Consider the following 21431-nt stretch of genomic DNA (forward strand, 5'->3'; position numbering starts at 1 on the left):
ACATCTGGAAATAAAGCATTAAATATTCAACCAGTACATGAGAAGATAAAGCTGAATGCCTCTCCCTGAAATCAGATCCTGACATGAAGACTATAACTAGAAAAGATAAAAAATATTAAAGGATTATAGCCTGGAAGGTCCAACATTGGAATAACAGGTGCTTCAGAAAGAAAGGATGTGAACCATCGTAAAAAAAAAAAAAAATCCACGAAGTTTCCCACGAGAACCCAGCATGACATCACACCTCCTCTGGTGAGGACACGCCATCACCAGAACAGCTCAGAGCACTAAGAAAGGGATCTTGAATGCTTCTTTGGAGGTAGGGAGAAACCCAAGTCACATCTAGAGGCTTGGGGATCTGGATGGTGCCAGAAATCCTAACAACTATGCTGGGTGGGGGCAGTGGGAGGGAGTTATTCTTATGAGCAATCCTATACCCAGTTACCCTTGGGTATGGGCAGAATCAAGGCATTTTAAGGTATGCAAGATCTTAAAATATTTATGATATTTACTTCCCACGTTACCTTCCTCAGGAAGTCACTAAAAAATGTGCCACACCAAAAAATAAATAAATAAATAAATAACCCAAAAAACAAAACAAAGATTATCAAACCAAGGGGGAAAATTTTGGCAAGAAAGGGCGTGTTACCACAGTGCACTGCTTGGCTCAGCATGAAGGGTCCTTATGCACGCACGCTGAATGGACATGCATGGAATGATGTGACGTAACCACATCAGGAAAACAAAGTGGGGGATGGAGAGGGGTGAGACCCCCATCCACTGTAAGAGTAAGTTGGAGACATTTCTAATTTAAAAAAAGCAAAACAAGTATAAGCATGTTTTGTAGAAAAGCAAAGGCAAATAATAAGAAACAGCTAAAAGGGTTGAAAATGTTGCTTCCAGGGAACCAGACTTAGGGGACTGCTAGTTTTCATTAAAAGTCATATAGTATTTGTTTCTTTATATACTGTGAATAAATATTACTTGGATAAGAATTAAAAATCAATTCTTAAAAAAAAATTTAAAAACCACGGGTTGGTCTTCCCTGTAGACTTCTCTATCCACCTTTTATATCCAACTTCTTCTTCCATATAAGCCTATACTCAAATGAGATTTTTTTTTTTTTTTGCCTTTAAAGAAGAAATTTGTTTACAGCCAACTGGAACCAAATGATTTTTAGGCATCTTGCCACTGGGTGGTTTTAAATAATATTACATGTTGTAATGGGTGGGAGAAGCAGCCTAAAGAGATTTTTCTGAGCAAGGTCTAGACTTGCAAAATGAAATATTTGGGTTTGGGTCGGCTCCTCCCTGGTCTTCTAGAGTCTAGTTTAGGCAAGGGCTGCGTGGTGGCAAGGATTCTGAAACATCACACACGTGCTCTCTACCTGTTACCTTTGGGTTTTCAGTGATGCCAGGGAGCTCATTAATTAGCCCATTCTCCATGGGATGCTTGGCCTTCAAGATGGAACCGCTCCAAGCTCCCGGCAGCTTTCGACTTGGAAGGCTCAGATTTGTTCTAAGAACTAAGAAGGAGAGAAGGCAGGCTAAACCCAGAAGGGGATTTTGGCTGTCATCGATTAAAACGTGCTACGTAAATTCCGTGGGCCATGCTGGGACTCGGTTAAACTTGCAACGCGCTGCCTGAAATAAGCAAGCGTCTTGGCTTGCTAAGAGAGAGCTGGGATTTCTGGAGGAGGAACAACTGGCGGCGTGGCAGCCAACAAGCTGTCCCTACCATCAAGGGCACTCCAAAAGTCACGAGCGTGAAAGCGCATGCAGCTTCCTCATGGGGAAAATAGGAGTACAAAGCAAAGGTTGTCGCTGGCCCCAGTTTTTGGTTTTGTTTAAATGAGGACATTTTAATCTAATCATTTAGTTTTAGTTTTAGTTTTTTTTTTTCCTGGGACCTTCATGGGCCCAACACGAGTTTCCTCAAAGAGGTGGCAGCTCATGGTGGCATGGGCGCCCTTGCAAGTCTGTTCCTGGTTGGCTGCGTGGCCTTGGTCAACCTGCTTTGCCTCTCTGCGTTTGGCAGACAAGAGGCTGTCTGAGGCCTCTCCTGACCTAATGGTTTGTGATCATTTGAGTACCACTTGCAGTGGCAGGAAAGATGGGAGGAGGGTCACCATGGCCCTGCATCTTGGAGGGAAGTGGGAGCTGGGGGGTTCAGGGCAGAAGGGTGGGGAGACCACACAAACTGCCTGTTCTGGTCTACTTCTCGGGGTACCTTCCAGAAAGTCTTTTCAAGAATCCCATCATGACCGACCACAAAGGATGCCCACGCTGTCGCAGGTGTACGTAAAAGGCAGGTGGCGGCTGGGCCACTCCCAGCTTGAACAGGAGCCCGGACTTATTCTGAGCCCAGCCACTCCTGTGCTCCTCCTCTGGGCTTTTAAGGAGCTTTTGGCAGACCCTGTGGGGCCTTGGAGACTGGGCGCAGAGGCCTCGGGAGCCATCAGTAGAAGCTGGGGGTGCTGGCGAGGCAAAGTGGGAGGGATCCCAGGCCCTGGCCTGTGTCAGCTGAGCTGAGAATCTAAATTCTCCCCCACTAAGAAGTCATTTGAAAGGAGGGTTCCATTCGTGGCAAATATTTGAAAATCACAGCTTTAACCTCAATTGAGCCGATGCAAAAAATTTACATCCTACCCTTCCCAGCTTCCCCCCAAAAGTAGGCTGACAGAGAGTGCATCACAGCTCACTACACAGCCCCCACGCTTCCCTCGGGCCTCCCGTTCCTGGACACGCGTTGCTGGAGCTCGCAGCTTTGTGCTGCTCGGATACAACCAACAGCCAGATGAGAGCAGGTGCACAGACCCCCAGTGCCCTCACTCAAACCCCGCTCTGGGAGGAGCTCGGGGCAGTTTCCTTCCCATGGGATGTCTCCCTGTCTTCCCCATCAGGAGGACCCTCCTCCATCCCGCCCTTAGAAACCTGCCTGGGGGGACGAGCCACGACCCAGATTATGGCTAAATATGCAAAGATGCTTCATACCTGACAAAGCAAGGCACTCAAAAGCAAACCCCATCTAACGATCCAGCCAAACACACACCTGAGTTTCGAGGACGCAGCCGAAGAGGAGAGCATGCTTGGGACTTACAGGACACAAAGGACACCGTGGAGAAGTGGGGGGCGGGGGGCTGCTTCCCTGAGGCCCTCAGCTGTCTGCAGAAGCGCCCCTTCCGAACCCGAACAAAGTGAAGTAAAAAGAGCTCCCTCCCGCCCCTGGTCAGGGGCCTGTGGTTTTTATTATGCAGACGCGCGCATCAGAGTCTGTTGACGTCCAGCTGTGGGAACAGCAGCAGGCAGTACACCAGAAGCCAGAGGAAGAGAATAAAATACATCAAATCCGGCTGCTGGACAAACTGCGTCAGAGAGTCGCTCTGTGGGCTCTGGCTCTCCGGCAACGTGGCTTCACCCGAGTTATTGGCCTTCCTGCAGGAGGAAGACACAGGCAGGGCAGTTATGAGCAGGTCCTTACAGCTGGATGGCCGCCCCCCTGCCTCCCCAGAGGGCTGAGGGCTTCCCAGGGGGCCGCCCAGCGCTCTGCGCTCTGGTACAAGCTCAGTCCAACTGCACCACCCTAGCAGGGAAAAGCCGTCAGCCCCATGCCGCAGATGGGCATACTGAGGATTGTGGGGTGCAGTAGCTTTGCTTGCTCAAGGCCACACGATGACTAAGCCCCCCAACCAGGACACCTTCCTTTATGCCGCAGTGTCCTGAAGGCAGAGCTGCATACTGACAGCACTCTGCTATCCTTAGTGACAGAGGGGGACGTGGTAAGTCATCTAAAGGAATAGAGTTCCCTGATTACAGATCATTTAAAAACAGCCATTGGAGACAAAGGCATGCTCTACCCCCACCACCAAGTTTTTCTTTTTGGCATTGGGATAGAACCTTGAAGATAATGGCCAGTTTGACTTTGGTCAGACTCATCTTTCTTCTTTTGTTTCATAGAAGGTGGTGTCAAAGCGACGTTTTGCTTTGGCTTGGTTGGATACGGCCCAGAAGGATGCGGTGGTGACCGACCACGGCTCCCAATTCCCACAACGGAGAGGGATGGGGCCATAATCTGATTGGAAAGGGGTTGGGGGGGGGGGTGTGCCTGGGTGGCTCAGTTGGCTAGGCATCCGCCTTCAGCTCAAGTCATGATCTCAGGGTCCTGGGATCGAGCCCCATGCCAGGCTCCCTGCTCAGCAATGAGTCTGCTTCTCCCTCTGCCTCTGTGATCTCTCTCTCTTTCTCTCAATTAAATAAATAAAACCTTAATAAAGAAAAAAAAAAAGGAAAGGGTTTGGGGACCTCTGCTTAGAGCTGCATTTATAGAAGCCAAGAATGTAAGCTTCTTAGGGTCATTTGGGACGTGCGGTGGAGATTATGACAGAGAGAACCACCTCATCCCTGAACTATCTCCCGATGCAGACAGAGGTGAGGCCAACGGGAGATTAAACATTTGCCTTTTGGTCTGGAAACGGATTCACTGGACAATGGACAGAATTTTTCTTTCTTCAAACCTTTTAAAAAAAATTTAAACTATATTTTTTTATTACCAAGCTAGTCAATGCTCAAAAACATGGAAAGCAGGACTGCATTTCTCAACCTTCTAGTTTCTTTTTTTTTTTTTTAACCTTCTAGTTTCAATTTTCAAAATCTCTATCTCCTAAAAGTGAAAAGCACTACTTTCCTAGGGAGGATGTCATGTCGGGTGGATAATGTGAATTAATATTTCCATTTTACGGTAGGTGAGGGAAATAGGTCTTGCCTCTTTCTTAAAAACCAGATGGGAAGGCTTCTAGGGATTTTACACTCAGAGGTGCTGGGCGATATTCAGAGAGGCTTTCCATTCCAATAATCTAAGTCCTTCCAAGCCAACTGAAATCCGGGGCAAATAGTTAAAAAAAAAAGTCAGTAAAATTAAGTGATTTGGTCACTTTAACGGGGTTGGGGGCATCTCAGGATTGTCGAGAGTTAGTGAGAGTTCTCTCGTCTCCTGTGTTCTAAATGGGCAGTTTTACAGCATTTCAGCAATATCAGACTGGGCCATCTAGTTCTCCAACAGCAAGAAATACTTTCATAGACATCCTGGCATGTTTGCACTCCCTCTTCATGTCTGCTCTGATGCCATAAAACTGTAAAATCAGCTCAGTGAGCTTCTGAGTATTGTACCTGCAGTGGCGACACAGAATGAACACGTTGTCAGGTGCTACAACACGGGAGAGCACGCACCGCAGCACGTCACTACTGCCCGGCTCCACCCCGCACGGAGTAAATGCACCTGCAGCCTCGGCGGCGGGGAGCACTTTCTGCACCTCGTCCCCCCCACCGGGGTCCAGCAATTTCCACTCTCCCTCCTGCTTTTATAGCTCATGCATTTGCCCTGGAGCGGGGCTCTTCCGCATTACCTCAGACTATCACTATTGCCATCAACAAAGGAGAGCTGGAGGGGAGCCACCCCCACCAGGTAGGCTGCATAGTTAAAAAAGAAAAAAAAATTAAACCCCACAAAGCTGGGAGTGGAGCCACCAACCTGGTTAACATTCGGTTTCTTCGGTCATCCAGATCTGCTGCGTTCCTCAATTGAACATAGCTAAAATGATCCTACAGTGAAATTTATAAACAAAACCCCGCAACCCAATTAGTAAAGATGAAATCTCTGAAACAGAAAATAAAATGATTTTAAACACACAAAGCCGAGCATGCCATGCTTGTCTCAACATTGCAAACATTTTAGTTCCAAAATCAAACTGCTAACTGATGATCTACAGAGTTCTACTCTCTCCCCCCACCCCTGCCTAAGTGAACCAGAGGGGTCCTGCCACCCACCACCCGAATCGGGGTGCAGACCACGGTGCTTTGGGTCCCAACACACCCAGCACTAAGGAGCTGCTACTGTAAAGTGGATCCTCCACCTCTGCTCCGCTTCTGTCTTTGAGGGCGATCTTCCCGGGTGTGTGCGCGGGGGTTGGGTTGGGGGTCTTGGATGCATTTTTTTTTACGACAAAGAGGCCTTCGGGCTTTATGATCATCACTTTATTTATTTACATCCCCTATTGCCCAAATTGGACATCCAATTGGACTACGCTTAACGACAAGGTTTGAATTTGCTTGTCTTCTATCCAAAAGTATATTTGATGCACATCAGTAATTTCAAAGCTCTGGGCTGAGGAGGAGGAAGGATGGAAATGAATTGATTAGCAGGGGCCACGCAGAAGAAGAAGAAATTCACATACTAACCGATTCCAAAGACCTGTTAGTATGTCGTCGAACGTAAATGCTGGAGTCACTGTGACTAGTCCTGAAAAACAAACACACATGTGAATTGGTTGCCACCAGGAGCTCCTCACGGCTCAGTCGTACGGTCACCCCCAGCCCAAGTCTCCCACAGGTGGATTTAGGCAAGCTAGGAATTCAGACCCAGCAACGGAAAGGAGAAATTTTATCCAGTACGCCCAGTTGGGGTGGGGTGCGCTTGCAAATAATGGGATGGATATTAAAGATACACTGTGGCCTCATCTACAAGAGAAAAAAAAAAAACAGTGAGAAAGAATTTTAAATAGAAAACAGACCACGATTTTTTTTTTTTTTTTAAGTGCCAGGGCTTCAGGGAGGGAAGGGAGGTCTTTCTCCAAGCATCCTGAGATCTGGGAATTGCTGGGGGTCCTCTGCATGCTAATGGCAGATCTGGGCTGAGACCCGCTACCTGGACTCCGTCTCTAGGTGCTCCTTTCCGTGCAGGATGCTGCTCTCTGCTTGTCTAGCTCTTGGGTGCACCATCTCTTTTCCTTTCCTGCGCAAGGAGACTACTTTTCTGACCCTATCGTTGAGGCTGATGGGCAACGTGTCCCTGATGATCTGCTAAAGCTGGTTCACCCAGGGCTGAGGCAAAAGACACCCAGCCAGTGGCCTGGGCTCCTGATTCATTGGCAACCTTAGCCACACATTTTACATCTTTGATCGGTTTTCCTTATCTGCAAAATGGGTCATTGTTCCCACCTCCACCACGTCATGGAGCTGCGGTGCTGGTGCTGAGAACAGAATACTCCAGGTACCAGCGGCCCTGTCTGGTGCTCAACAGGAGAACTGGGTGTTGGGTGTCAGACGTAGTCATCTCAGCTTCCTTAAGGTAAAGCTACCATGTGGCATCCGGGGATCCAAGAAAAAGGCATGTGACCCAAGAGTGTATTTCCAGGGAATTCATCATTGGCAGCCTTGCTATTCCTGCCCACTGCACTGCCTTCCTGAAACTTCACCGACCTCTTCCCCTGCCTTGGGCATGTTTCCAGCTAACAGGTACTGAGTACCTATTATGTGCCAGGCGCTGGGTGAGGTCCAGGGAAATTTCAGTCCTGTCCTCAAACCAAAGCCTGTGCTAGTTTTCCCCCAGCAAGTACCACAGCATAGAAACAAAACAAAATGCACCGCAAAGGAAAAAGAACCTCGAGTGCCTGGGACCCAGCACTGTCCCATGAGCATCGATCAATTCATGGAAGTACCTGGAGATGCAGGTGGGCCCCACTAGTATTTTCTAGTAAAAAAGCACATCTGCATCAGGAAGGGCTCCTGCTCTTCCCCCGCCCTCTCTCGGCACACTTTCCCATACGTGGTTTCTGTGTTCTAGTACCATCCAGAGGAGGCTCATCCAGGTATGCCTCCTCAACTTCATCCTCTCAGCAAGCGTCATCAAGAGCCCTACTGTGTGCCGGCACGGGGCTCGGCACTGAGGGCCCGGCTCCTCGGGAGCCCAGGCACCGCAGGCTGAGAGGGCAATTCATCCATTTATTCATCCACCTGAAGAAGAGTTTTCACTAAAGGCCAGCTGCAAGCCAGGGGTGGTGCTAAATGCCAGGGCTGTGCTGCAGGCCCTCCCTGCACCCAGAGAGCTGCCTCGCCGTCTAGGGTGAGAGCAGATGATAAATACGGCCTTACACGAATGATCAGAGAAATGACTATTTCGATAAATGCCACGAAGATAAAGAGTAGGACTCTATATGTTCTAAGAACATATAAAGGGGGGATTAAAAATAGCCCAGAGGAATCTAAGAAGGCTGCCTGGAGGAAGTAGTAGTCGAGCCGAAACACAGGGAAGTAAGACAGGGAACAGGCAGGGGACAGAGGGTCCTCAAAGGCAAAGGAGCTTGGGAGGCATTCAAAGATTTCAATGAGGGACACCTGGGTGGCTCAGTGGTTGAGCATCTGCCTTCGGCTCAAGTCATGATCCCGGGGTCCTGGGATTGGGCTCCCTGCATGGAGCCTGCTTCTCCTTCTGCTTGTGTCTCTGCCTCTCTCTATGTCTCTCATGAATAAATAAATAACATTTAAAAAAAAAAAAAAAAGATCTCCACGAAGGCCAAGGTGCTTGGCAGGTAAGGCAGGTGACCAAGAGTAGATCCAGATGCATCTGGAGAGACAGGTGTGAGAGGTCCTGCACGCTCTGAACAAGACCAGCGGGAAGCCCCAGGGGTGACCGGGTCAGCGTACGGCCAGGAAAACATGCTCTGTCCGGCGGGGAGGTGCCCAGGGCTCAGCCTTGTTCAACAGCTTTGGGCCAAGCAATGACTTCTCTGAACTCACTTTCTCGGCCATCAAAGGGGCGGTGGCACCTGCTATGGCACAGGGGAGGGGCTCCAGGGGTCCTCGCTCCTTCCCTCCAAGGAGCACACCTCTGCGCCACCTGCTTGCAGAGGGCATGTGGCTTTTCCCGCAGCGAAGGTGCTCTGTACTCTGTAGAGCTGTGCCCGGGGTGGCCGGGAGGCCGTGGCGGGGGCACGCTGCTTGCTCTGGGCACATCTGCCTGCAGAGTCGTCAGGCGGATGCCGGGAAAAGCCAACCGTCCCACACCCACCCAGAGGACCTATCCTTTTCGACATTTACCCGCTTGCTTTTCTCATCTTCACTGGGACGGGTTTCGCGGGTGCATCTGCTGCAGCCGGTACGCACGATGTTCAGCCAGTGCTCCCCCTGCTGCCCCCCGACCCCCCCACACCTGCCCAACACGTCCAGAGGTGCCTGCTGTTTGCTCAGGCTGTTTCTTCCACCCGGAATGCCTTCTCTCCTGCTCCCAAATCCCAGTCCCGCGCTATCCCTCGTGCTGAGCTCCAAGGCCATCGCAGCCCCCAGGCGGCCCGACCCTCTCCACCCGCCTCTGAGGGCCTCCGAGGTCCGAAACCTGCACTTGCCTCTTGAACCCAAGGAGCAACCCTCACGAGCCCAGCACAGCAGAGGGGGCACACCTGCATGTCATCTCTTCCCCAGGGGACCGCCCCAGGAGCACTGCCAACGACCTGCTCGGGGAGGAGACGGGAGCCTGGACCACCTGCCTGCTAAGCCACGGATGTCTGCCGGACGGTCCCCTCCAGGTCTCTGCAGGGACAGGGACTCGGGGAGTCCCAGGCGAAGTGGGCGGTGGTGTTTCACTGTGCCTCGCCCCTCACCTGGGCCCCCATCTAGGCTCCTTTTGTCCCCTGCAGCGCAGGTGCAGAAGCAGAGTGCAGGGCAGGTGGAAAGCAGGGCCTCCGTGCCCACTGGTGATGTGCAGTCCCTCCCACCTGCCTAAGGCCCCGCTGTGAGAATTCATGGGGGGACTAGGGGAAATGCTGGAAGCATTCAGGCATTAAATTCAAGGTTCAATAATGACCTTGGTGGCCCTGAATGATAAGGGGGAGAAAGCAGGATCTGCCCTTCGGCAGCTCAGTGATCTCCCCGGGGCGACTCCAGCTCCCCCCCCCCCCCCCCCCCCCCGCGCCCTCGGGAGCGCCAGAGCAGATGTGCACTAGAAGCTTCCTGCACGTAGTTAAAGCCCATGATTCTCTTGCTTCCTCCTCCCCTGAGGCCAGTCAACCCTCCTCACTTCCCTGGACCCCCATTAATGTCCAGCTTCTGTGTGACATTCGTGAGGATGAATCTGCCTCTGGTCCCGGCACAGGACCCTCGGCCAGATGAATTCTGTACGAACTATGAAGCCGTGTTTCCCTTGCTGTCTGCTCCCACCCCTGGGCTCCCCCTCACCCCCCCGAATCAGAAACCAAGAATGGAACGAGTTCAGGGACTAACTCTCTAGCTGGGTCCCCAGGGTAAGAAGATAACAACACAATACCTGGAGAGGACTTTGTGGTCACCAGTGTCTTCTTCTAGGTCATCTGAGGATCGGACGGTGCCGGGTGCTATAAATACGGAACTTTCTACGTGGTCCACATGCTTCCTTTTTTCCTTTTTTTTACTGCTGATTGATTCTCCCATTACCTTCTCTTCTAAAGAGTTTGCTAAGGTTCCAGAGTTTTCGAATTCCTGGGCCTTAGGGACAAGACAACCGGAATACAAGTCAGCCTTTCTCGCAGTGAGGTCGCGTGCCTGGCGCCCCACCGCAGCGCTCCGCTCCACCTGGAGTCCAGGAAACTAGGGTGTCCCTTCCGGTCCTGCCCGACCTGGGGTGTCCTTGCAGCACAGCCTGCCGTGGCAGAGAAGCCCACCCGCACTGGGGCTCCCTGGGCAGAGGGCAAAGGCCACAGATCATAAAAACAGCACGGATTTCAGAGTCACTATGATCTGGTTTCGAATCCTGAGTTAGTCACCTTATGCAACCGACTTTATTTCTCTCACCCTCAGTCTCATCTGTCAAATGGGTATAATAATTATCAACCTTCTGGGGCACTTGGGTGGCTCAGTTGGTGAAGCATCTGCCTTTGGCTCAGGTCATGAGGTCCTGGGATCAAGTCCTGAGTCGGGCTCCCTGCTTCTCCTGCTGCCCCCTGCTTGTGCTCTCTCTCTCTTAAATAAGTAAAATCTTTAAAAAATAATCATCAACCTTTTTCTCACTATACCACGGTGTTTCCCATAATGGATGTCCTGTACACTGGGCAATGCAACCATCACCCACTTAAACAGAGGAGCGGATCCTGGAAGCCCAGTGGGCCAACAGGTGCAAAGGTGGCCCCTGAGCTGGGAGAGGTACACACACAGGCAGACCTGTAGCTTGTGGGGTGACAGCTTCGCTGTGCTTTTGGTGGCACAGAGCAACATCTCTAGCATTTATTTGACAAGGAAGATTCTTTGACTGATGTCCACACCCAGCATTTGGAAGCCCATTGGCAATGTTCCCGAGTGAAATTAAGAAGCCGAGGAGCACGGGGGTTGTTGGAGCCACCTCCCGAGAGTCCCTTAAGGGGCTGGAAGAGTCTGCTCAACAGTGGCCAGGTGGTCACACCCCAGGAGAACAAGGCTCCGAGCAGGAATTAAAAATGCTCCTGAAATGCTGGTCCTTCCCCTGTCACCCACGGGCCAATGCTACCTTTTCTGCAAGGTGAAATGAGAAGAGGACCTTTTAAAAAAAAAAAAAAAAGACTAAGAGAACAAACTTTCCATTTTCTAGTGCTGTTGGAAGATTTCTTTTTCCTTTTCCTTTTGTTATGTTTTAAAGAAGAGCCAAGTATCAGAGAAATGCTCCCATGTCATCTTATCTGCCCAGAGGCAAGACTCACAGGCCCCGCCTGTCATCCTGGGCCACAGGCCATCCCTCTGCTCATCCACAAGACTTCTAGGGGTGCTTGGGAGCAGTGGGTGCCTGCCCATTGGATGGGCGAGAGCCAGAGGGGGCAGGCCAGAGCACAGAGACGCAAACGGTGGCCCGCCTCATCCAGGGGTGAAGTTCTCCCCAAAAGCTCATGCTCAGCTCAGCGGAAGGTAGATTCAAACCTACATCTCCCAATCTCATTCCCAGCCCAAGACTCGTTCAGCCACACCCCAAATCGCCTGCCCACAGGCACACATACCCACACCACCTGCTTTCGGCAAATGACTTCTCTCTTTGTAAAGCAGAAGAGAATAAAGTGACATGTCTGCATTTCTGAGGCCCCATTCGGTCTGCCCAGGGAGAGGAAGTGACCGGCTAATAAGCCACATTACATAGCAGAGATGCAACTTAGGCTTCTTTCCTGCCACCCATCCAGTCCCCTTTCTTTTGTCCTAAGAGATCTTTTGTCCCTTAACAGTCCGGCGAATTGCTGTAGCTGTTGTCATGATCCGCCAACCTGGGGATCCCAAGACCTGATCTCACTGCAGGACATTTCTACCCCACTGGATCATGGGGTCTCCTGCTGGAAAAGCCTGCTTGGCTGGGCTGGCTTCCAACAAGTCACAGACAGTGGGTGGGTGGTGGTGGGCGCCCGGGACCGGGTTCCTCTCCCTGGGGGCAGGAGGGGCAGATGGCAAGTGGGTCCTGGCACCTGCAGGACTACCCTCACTTCTCTTCTCTGTCCGAAGACCGACATAATAGGGGTGATCCCAAAGGGCCAACGGCTCCTGCGATGCTTGCTTCTAGCTGTCACTGTCCGAGAATTCTGCTCCACCCAGCACATTTTCTGGGGTTGGCAAACTGGTAAGAGCAAACTTCCACTTCTAGCCTATCTAAATCCTAAATGTTGGGGTGCCTGGGTGGCTAAGTGGTTGAGCATCTGCCTTCAGCTCAGGGCATGATCCCTGGGTTCTGGGATCGAGTCCCGCATCAGGCTCCCCACAGGCGCCTGCTTCTCCCTCCACCTATGTCTCTGCCTCTATGTCTTTCGTGAATAAATAAAAATAAAATCTTAAAAAAAAATCCTAAATGTTTTAAGACTACTGATAATGCCCCTTTCTCTTGCAGCCCTCCAGATGCAAGGATTTCTCATTCCCCTGAGCACCTTTCAGCCCCTCACTCAGCCTTGACTCTCCCCTGCCATGAGCCAGAGCATTGTCTTTATCTTGGGGTTCACTTTACCCTACATCCGCCTTACACCCCCACACCACCATGCAATCCACCTTTGTTTCCCGCGCTGCAAGCCCTGCCAGGCTGCTCTCCAGAATTTGAAGATTAATACACAGATGCTCATTCTCTCCTGGGAGAGAAAAATCACAAACACCAAACCAGGGTAGCAGAAGAGTAGAGCGCTGTCACGTGTCCCTGACTGTGGAGGAGAAAGCAACTGTTCTGCCTAGGGAGAAGCTGGGCAGGCTCCCGGGAGGAGGTGTTGTTGGCATTGGGATTTGAAGGGGCACAAGTGTTGGCCAAGTGGTGCCTGAGTGGGGCAGAGCAGAGTGTGGAGTGCCTGAGAGTCGGGCAGGGGGTTGGGGGAAGGGAAGCCAGTTTGGCTGGAGGGGAGGGGAGGGAGAAGACGGCAGGGGCCCCTGCACCCTCTTGCTGCCCACTCCCATGGCCCCTCGAGCTGCTGAGCTCGGTGAACTGGGAGCACCAAGCGGTGGCAAAGCATGTGCCCAGCTGCGAGAACTCGGAAGTGCCTGTCCCCCACTTCCAAGCACAGGAGCTAGATAATTATACCAATGGGCCACCTTCAAAAATCAAGGCTGGGGTCAAAGGTGAGCTCACATGGTTTTCTCAGGCCATCGCAGGAGGTGGGGGCTAAGGTTCACTGAGCACACGCTAGGTGTGGCTACCAGTACCCCTGACAATGACCACGGCTGCTACCTCTCCTGGCTGTCAAACATGACCCCCTTCCATCCTCTTGGCTGCCCTGTGGGCAGGCCCGGGAGGCCCCGAGGTACTAAATCTCAGGAGTGCTCCTCTGGGGTGCTAGCCCTGGCCTTGCCCGAGCCGGAGTGAGAGCCTCCTTAAAGTCTGGCCCAGGCCGCCGGGCTGCTTCTGCTTCCCTGTTCCATGGAGGGGGACAAGTAGAGTCCTGGGGCAGGACTCAGGGTTCCCGAACCCGCCATTGAGTACCTGATGGCTCTCCACTGGGGCACAGTCGTCAGCCTCCCCTCGCTGGCGGTCGTCTGGCAGGGACAAGGCGGCGGGTTCTGCGGCCAGTGTGGCATCCTCCACACCCCCGTCGGGACAAGGTGCTGCGGGGATGCTGGCCTCGGGGACATCCTCCTCCGGCCCTGAGAAGCTGCAGCTACTCTGAGAGGCCTCAGCCTCCGCGGCCTCCTGGGCCTCGTCCCTGGCCCCCACGGCACACGGATAGCCCTCCGGCTCCTCGAGCTCCAGGTCTTCATTTTTCAAGTCCTCCACACCCTCCGCATAGGCCTCTAAAACCGCAGCCAGGGGCACCTCGTAGTGCGGGTAGTAGAACAGGTCGTGGGGGATGACGGAGATCTTGGACAGGGGCGGAGAGGGCTTGAAGTCCAGGCCCTCCTCGCTGCGGCTGCACAGGGTCTCCAGGCTGTCGCTGCCTCTCAGGGGGTCAGGGGGCAGCTCCCCCTCTGGCTCCTGCGGCCCTGGGGCCTCCCCGTTGTCCTCGCCCCGACGGCGCCGTGGGGACTTGCGCTTGGGCTTCTCGTACACCTCTGGCTTTTTATCCACCGGCGCCTCCCCTGGGGCTGGAGAGGAGCCCTGGTCTTCCTGCCCGGGGTCCCTGTGAGGTTCAAGGCCATTGGGCCTCTCTGGGGACTCGTCCGAATCTTTCCTCTGGTGCACAGACTTACTCCTCCTCTTCTCCGGTTTCTCAGCGTGATCCTCCAAAACCTCGTCCTCCGCTGGTTTTTTCTCATGAGGAGAAGGGACCTCATTGAAAGCCTGGCTGGTCGAGGCGACATCTATGAGGTCGCTGCTAAATTTAGAGGTTTCTAAGGGTATGCCCTCAAAACAGTCTTCCTCACCCATAGCTTCTACGGTCAGCAGCTTGACCTTGAAATCCAAGGAATTGGCCATGATGGTGTTGTCCTCAAGGGGTGAGAGGGGACAGCTCTCCTCCCCTGGGCTGCCGGCACCCTCTGGCTCCCCGTGCCAGGATGGAGAACTCTGGGAAGTCTGCGAATGATTGCTCTTGCCGTCCGCCAAAGAGACGTCACCTGGGGACTCAGAGGCTGCTTCTGCAATCTTGGGGGCCTCCTGCTGCGACTTTTCCTCAGCAATCTCAACTGCCAGGAGGTGCCCATCCCGCTTCAACGAGTCCTTTGTCCCTCTCGGGCTCCCTTCAAAGCGAAAGTCATGACTGTAGAAAGGATCCTTACTGCAGGAAGCGTCCTTGAAGGTGTCAGCCTCAAAGTGCACGGTTTTCTTGATCGGCAATGAGTTGGACCTCCGGCTGTCCTTTCTCGATGATAAAATGGAAGATTCTGGAGACGGGTCGTTGGTGCTGCTGGCCTTACCTGGGTCCCCTTGCAGGGCCTGGTCGATGATCTGGTGCATGAACTCGGTGGCGCTGTCTGACAGCGCACAGCCGGACACGCCATCCTGGAAGCTTTCTTTCACGCTCTCGGGCTTGTCACAGACGAAGACTTTGGAGGGTGGTGGTTGGCTGGCTTCGTGGTTAATGGTGTAGGCTCGGTCCCCGTTTTCGGTCAGAAGGAAGACCGTGCTCTCCTGTTCAGAAGGAGTCTCTTTGATGCGGACAAAAGTGGATTCAATTGGAGCTTCTTTATCCAAATCCGTGAAATCCTCCTGCGAAAACACATAGGGCATATCGAAATCAGGGGGGGCGTTGACATACAGTGTGCACCCCCCGTCTCCTAAAACAAAAACCTGAAGTGGAAAAGCCACTTCAGAACTCAGGCGAAGTGTTCTAATTAAGAGACGCAGATGGTTGCTCTGGCTGAAATGTGGAGACACCAGATAAGCTGAAAAGAATATGTTTTTAAAAGCTATGGATACGAAGAAATGCCTACTTTGCTTCTTTCTAGTACTTACCACTACCTGAACTCAGAGAATGTATTTGCTCACTTGTTAACTGTTTTGTCTCTCAGAACGACGCCGTGCGAGGTCAGGGACCTCATGCATTCAGCTTACTGCTGAGCCCCCCTCTCCCACCCCCGAGGAAGCAGCGGGTGTTCAGTAAATTTTTTTTAAATTATTATTTTTTATTTTTTTTTTGGTGTTTAGTAAATTACTAGTGAATTCAATAAAGATCTACTGTTACATTGTTGCTGTCACTAACATCATCTCAAGGTTGGGGACAGCATGGGTTGCAGGCTCAGTGGAGCTGTGACAACTTCTGAAAGGTCTGATTCCCCTCCAAGTGTAGTCTGGGATTCTGAAAATACGAGGGCGTGCTTCTGCACGATCATTGTCTTGTATCCTTTTTCACATTCTGATAAAACGCAGTAAGCTGCTAACATGTTCCGGCCGACATCGAGAAGATCGTGCAGCCAATCCGTGTGCCAAGCAGGCATCTTTAACCATCTCAGTGAAGTTTGGTTTCGGGGAAGATGTTTGCAAGAGGTATGGCTGTCCAGCTTGCTATCTGCTTATAAATGGAAAGCGCCTTATCTGGGATCCTGAAATTAAAATGTGCCAAGATGGGGATCCCTGGGTGGCTCGGGGGATCCCGGGGTGGCTCAGCAGTTTAGCACCTGCCTTTGGCCCGGGGTGTGATCCTGGAGTCCTGGGATCGAGTCCCGCATCAGGTTCTCTGCATGGAGCCTGCTTCTCCCTCTGCCTGTGTCTCTGCCTCTCTCTCTCTCTCTCTCTCTCTGTGTCTCCATGAATAAATAAATAAAATCTATTTAAAAAAATAAATAAAATAAGATGTGCCAAGGCAACGCTCAAGGGAACTTGAGATCCGGTTTTGATCACTACCGCTCACTGCACAGAACCACACAGCCCGAACCCCAGCTTTGTGTGGTGGCCAACAGATGGACACGTACGCTTTCCGCATCGAAGTTAAGGGAAACAAACCTACCGCTTCCAACTCCGGGAAATGTTCCAGAAACTGTGCCACGTAAGTCACAATAGACTGCTCGTCTGGCGTGTCAACCATGATGTCTGTCAAGAGAGACACAAGAGTTGGAAGGACGGTGAATATGTGATTTTTTAAACAGAATCAGGGGATGCTTGATGGAGAAGAGTCCCACAGATCTTTGACGTTTTCTCTTTATTTTATACTTGAGGAGATTTAAACCCAGGGGGGCTGAATCACTTGACTACAGTCTCACATCTGTCTGATGAAGAGCGGAGCTGGGATGCAGAATCCAGAGTTCCTCGTTCCCAAGACCGTCCGTCACTCCCTGCTGTCCGAATCCCCCCACTGGGAGCAGTCAGCTCCCTGCCGACCCCATCAGCGAGTCTGCGGAGCCAGGCCCTCCCTCCGTCACTGCCGGAGGGAGCCCAAACCAGCCCAAGCCATGCGGAAAGCAAACTGACAGAGCCAAGTGCCTTAAAAAGGTGCGCACTTCCCGACTCTGGTGTTCCACCTGTGGCGTCCGGTCCCGAGGGGCATGATGTGGGATGCACACTGGGCTCTACGCAGCAAGATGTTCGCTGCATGTTGTATGTAAACGTGACTACACCCAAAACAACCTCATGTCCACCAGGGGTAGGAGACCTAAGTCAATTTTGGTGTGCCCACCGGATGGGCCATTGTGCAGCCATTAAAACTATATAACAATGACATGATAGCAACAGGTAAGGTGCTGCGGTCATAATTACTACAGTAAGTTAAAAAAAAGCAAAATATAGACACAGGTGATGGGGATGAAGAGCATTGAGTAATGGTCAGAATTGTGGAATCACTGGATTGTACACCTGAAACGAATACAATGCTCTATGCTAAGTATATTGGAACCAAAATGAAAAACTTAATTTAAAAAAAAAAGCATAATAAAGAACCACAGTTGATCCTTGAGCAACACGGTTTGAATTGCACAGGTCCCCTCATAGGCAGAATTTTTTTTTTTCAGTAAATACTACATAGTCCTGTAAATGTATTTTTTCTTCCTTAGGTTTTTCTGAATAACATTTTCTTTTCTCTAGATTACTTTATTGTAAAGAACACAGTGTCTGATACCTGTAACATACAGAGTTAAGTGTCCATGTCGTGGGGAAGGCTTCCAGTCACCAGTAGGCTATTGATGGTTAAGTCTCTAGGGGGTCAGAAGTTATACGTGGATTTCCAACTGTGCGGGGGGGGGGCAGTCAGTAACCCCAACCTCTGCACTGCTCAAGGGTCAACTATGTAGACAGTTGATCTCAATTATGTAAAAAAAAAAAAATTGTCATGAGACGCATTGAAAAATACTAAGGGGTAGGAATATAGGAAATAGCAACATAACTTCATTAGATTTTTCTGTATTTTCCAAATTTTCCTACATGTGCGTGCATGTATTACACACGTCACAAAAATAATTAACAGGGAAGAAAGAGAAAGAGCGAGAACCAGCACTACCTTCTGGCTCCAGGAGCCTGGGAATGTGAAGAGCCTCGTGTGCGATGCTAAAAGCCTTCTCTAGGTTTTCCCGCATGGAATCTTCCAGAGCCTGCTTCATGTCAACCAGGCTGGGGTCGATGGCCTTGATCACGGCCAGGAAAGCCATCCCGCTCCTCCAGCTGCCTGCAAAGTCCTGCACCGCCACGCCATACCTGCAGCAAAGCAGCCACGGTGCTTTGAGTGATGCAGGTCAGCCAACGGCCTGGACTCCCCTCCACAGTGAGCAAGTGGCATGGGGCAACCTGCTGGCCTCTGAGCGGGGCCAGGAGCTGCCGACTCAAGAGGCACTGAGTCCTGGGAGGGCTGGACCAGACCACCATGTCTCCATTTCCAGAGAAACAGAATAACATTAGAATAATCTAGAATAATAGACTAGACGGACACCTAGGTGGCTCAGTGGTTGAGCGTCTGCCCTGGGCTCAGGGAGTGATCCTAGGGTTCTGGGATCGAGTCCCACATCGGGTTCCCACGGGGAGCCTGCTTCTCCCTCTGCCTGTGTCTCTGCCTCTCTCTCTCTCTCTGTGTCTCATGAATAAATAAATAAAATCTTTAAAAAGATAGAATAATAGAATAGAAAGGCGAATGCTGCACCCAAAGGCAGATGAGGAGCTTATGTTCCCAGATTCCCAGGCACGTAAAGGAGCAACTCTCCAAACTGTGCACTTTTCAGTGATGGTCAAAATAGCAAATCAGGGGATGGAGCCAGACAGATCCAAGCTCACATCCTGGCCTCCCTCTGTGCGTCCCCAGTGCTGTGGCCTTGGGCAGGTCCCGTATCCTCTCGGGCCCTCAAGCTCCGCAGGTGTAAAATGACACCACCTCTCTGCGGCTGTTGGGGGGAAGCGTAGGTTCTGCCCACAAGAACGGCCACATGTGAGATCAGCCTAACGTGTGGCACACGTCGCCCACAGAAGCCACCAACCAAGCGGCAACTAATGTTACTATTCACATAAATAGCGTTAAAATTCTTATTTTTATTTTTTAATTTATTTTTATTTTATTTTTTTTAGCATTAAAATTTTTAAAGTGAAGGACAAAGATAACCCTGCCTGGCACCCTCTGCTTTAGAATCCATCCCCTGCGATGCTGCCGATCTTCCAACTGTGGTCACTGACCTCTCTTAAAAAATAGTTTTATTTAGAAATCACTTGAGATTCCCAAGAAGCTATAAAAGTACGGAGGGCGTCTCTCAGCGTATCTTATGTCATGCAAGTGGATCGCCAGAAGCAGGGCTGCTGAACCCAGTCCACTGGGATCTCTCCAGTGGCATTCCCGTGGGGGGGGGGGGGGCACATCCCACGACGCCGCTCTATCAAGTGTAGACGCCGCAGCGACCGCCACGACGGAGATCCCCGAACCGTCTCACCATCTCAGGAACACACGTTCTCCTTCACCTGGGAGGGACCGTCACCCTCCCTCCAGGCTGTGCTCTCTCTTTCGGTTGATTTCTTTTTAAACCACATCCAAGGGTTGTCTACACTGATCAACTCTATCATGATCAAAACCCCAAAGATCCAACTCTCTCCTATCTTCTTTTTTTCTTTTATCTTTCATTTCCATATACCGGGGAGAAGGGATCCGATGAGTAAGTGCTTTTTTAAGGGCTGGTACCTCGCAAGGCACTTTCACGAGCTTGCTTCACTTAATCTTAACTGTCCTGGAAGGCTGCCATTGGTTAAGTTTACCGTCTTGCAGATGCGGCCGTGACACACCAGTAAGGCCCCCAGTGTGTGCGTGGCGGGGCTGGGTGGCCCCACGGCCCCACAGAGCCCCAATGGCTCTCATTACACGTGGCCTAGCTTTCCAGACATCCCTGCCCACGGCCCAGGCCCCAGGGGCTGTCAGCTGGCTGCCAGTACAAGACCTGATATTAAATTGCAGAGACCCCAATTGCTGGCACGGGGTCACAGAGCAGCCCAGGACCTTTGCTCCAGCTCACCTGTCTGGGTTTTGGAAAGGCCAGCCCTAACCAGGCACGACACCGCCTTTATCATTACTGGTGATTATTTAAGTAGGTACAGACTCTGAAAGATGCCCTGAGGTGCATGTGATGAGGATCCAAGAGCCTTTCTCACTCTGGCATTTAATGGGGTGAAGCCCCTTTGATTTGTACTCAGATTGTCCTATCCGTTTCCTGCAAACCAAACAGCGTGCAGATATAGCTTTGTGTGTCCAGAAAATAAACTGTATGGTGCTCTCTGCTCTTGGAGCCCATATGAAGCAACAGGCACATAATATATGCCGGTGACCCCATCCCCTGCCACCGCCTCCCACCCAGGGAGGCCCCCCACCCTCTGCCCGACAACAGCATGTAGTTGAGGGGAGGGGGACCGGACGAGATGGCTTACTTCCTTGTTTTCCTCTGCACCCACGCCAGCAGAGTCCTGATGGCCTTCCTCTGATCTTTCACCGATACCGCCATGCTCCTCTCTGCGGTGGGCGTGGGTGGGAAGGAAGAGTCTGAGTCTGTACCCCCTGAGCCAGGTGACAGGCTGGAAGATGGAGAGTTTCTGCTGAGATTGCCCGTGAGCTCCTTAATCTGGAAGGAAAATGGTATTTCAGGCCCTGGAGACAATCCCGGTGCCAACCCTCCTCTGACCCAAGGCCGCAGGGAGCCTGGCTGGAGGGACCAGCTCACACCCAGCTGCTTCTCCACACAAGGACAAGGAAGCACCTGTGATGGTCGGGCTGTTTTATGTGGCTTGTGGTCCATGCAGGCATTCACAGGAAGCTCCTCTCTTCCTGGAGTCTCTCTCTTTTGGCACTTTGGCCACGCACACACAGTCTTCCTCCCACAGACCCGCTTCTGCATACCCCTTTCCTCTCATGGCCTATGGGCTCCAGAATGCATGATGCTGTTTCAAGCCCCATGCCTGTGTTCATCCTGGTCCTGCTGCCCAGATGTTCCTTTGCTCCATCACCCAATTTCTGGCAACTCGAAATGTGGCTCCTATCGTGTGGCTCTTGCAAGAAATGCAGAAGCCCAGGCCCTGCCCCAGACTTACAGAATCAGAATCTACATTTCAACACCACCCACGGACAACCTATATGCACAGGGTAGTTTGAGAATTGGCCTAACGCACTCCTGCTCATCCTTCAAAACCCGGCTCTGGTGTCACTTCCTCCGGGAAGTTTTCCTCACTCACATAGTTGCTCCTCCTCAGCATTCTAGCAACACTGCTCATACTTTGATCAGAACCTGCACCACACAGTCCTATAACTCGGGCCTGCCTTGTCCGTGGTCCCAGAGAGTCACAAGAGGAAGAGTGTGTGTGTGCAGAGCCTGGCACATAGGAGAAACTCA

The 21431-nt window shown here is 51.6% G+C and overlaps 1 protein-coding gene across 2 annotated transcripts in view; it reads right to left on the reverse strand.

Annotated features, from left to right (window-relative positions):
- Positions 1–3212: 3212 nt before the first annotated feature.
- CLMN (calmin) overlaps positions 3213–21431 on the reverse strand; it is a 103667-nt gene continuing 85448 nt past the window's right edge. For both annotated transcript variants that reach the window (XM_072762237.1, XM_072762238.1), the window contains exons 6-13: positions 20476–20666; positions 18086–18279; positions 16604–16686; positions 13705–15366; positions 10093–10289; positions 6234–6294; positions 5527–5597; positions 3213–3434 (exon numbers count right to left, since the gene is read on the reverse strand). In XM_072762237.1, the coding sequence (XP_072618338.1) occupies positions 3266–3434; positions 5527–5597; positions 6234–6294; positions 10093–10289; positions 13705–15366; positions 16604–16686; positions 18086–18279; positions 20476–20666 (2628 nt within the window). In that variant the 3' untranslated portion in view covers positions 3213–3265. The remainder of the gene's footprint in view (positions 3435–5526; positions 5598–6233; positions 6295–10092; positions 10290–13704; positions 15367–16603; positions 16687–18085; positions 18280–20475; positions 20667–21431) is intronic.

This window comes from Vulpes vulpes, chromosome 6 (genome assembly GCF_048418805.1).
Source record: "Vulpes vulpes isolate BD-2025 chromosome 6, VulVul3, whole genome shotgun sequence".
Classification (NCBI taxonomy): domain Eukaryota; kingdom Metazoa; phylum Chordata; class Mammalia; order Carnivora; family Canidae; genus Vulpes; species Vulpes vulpes.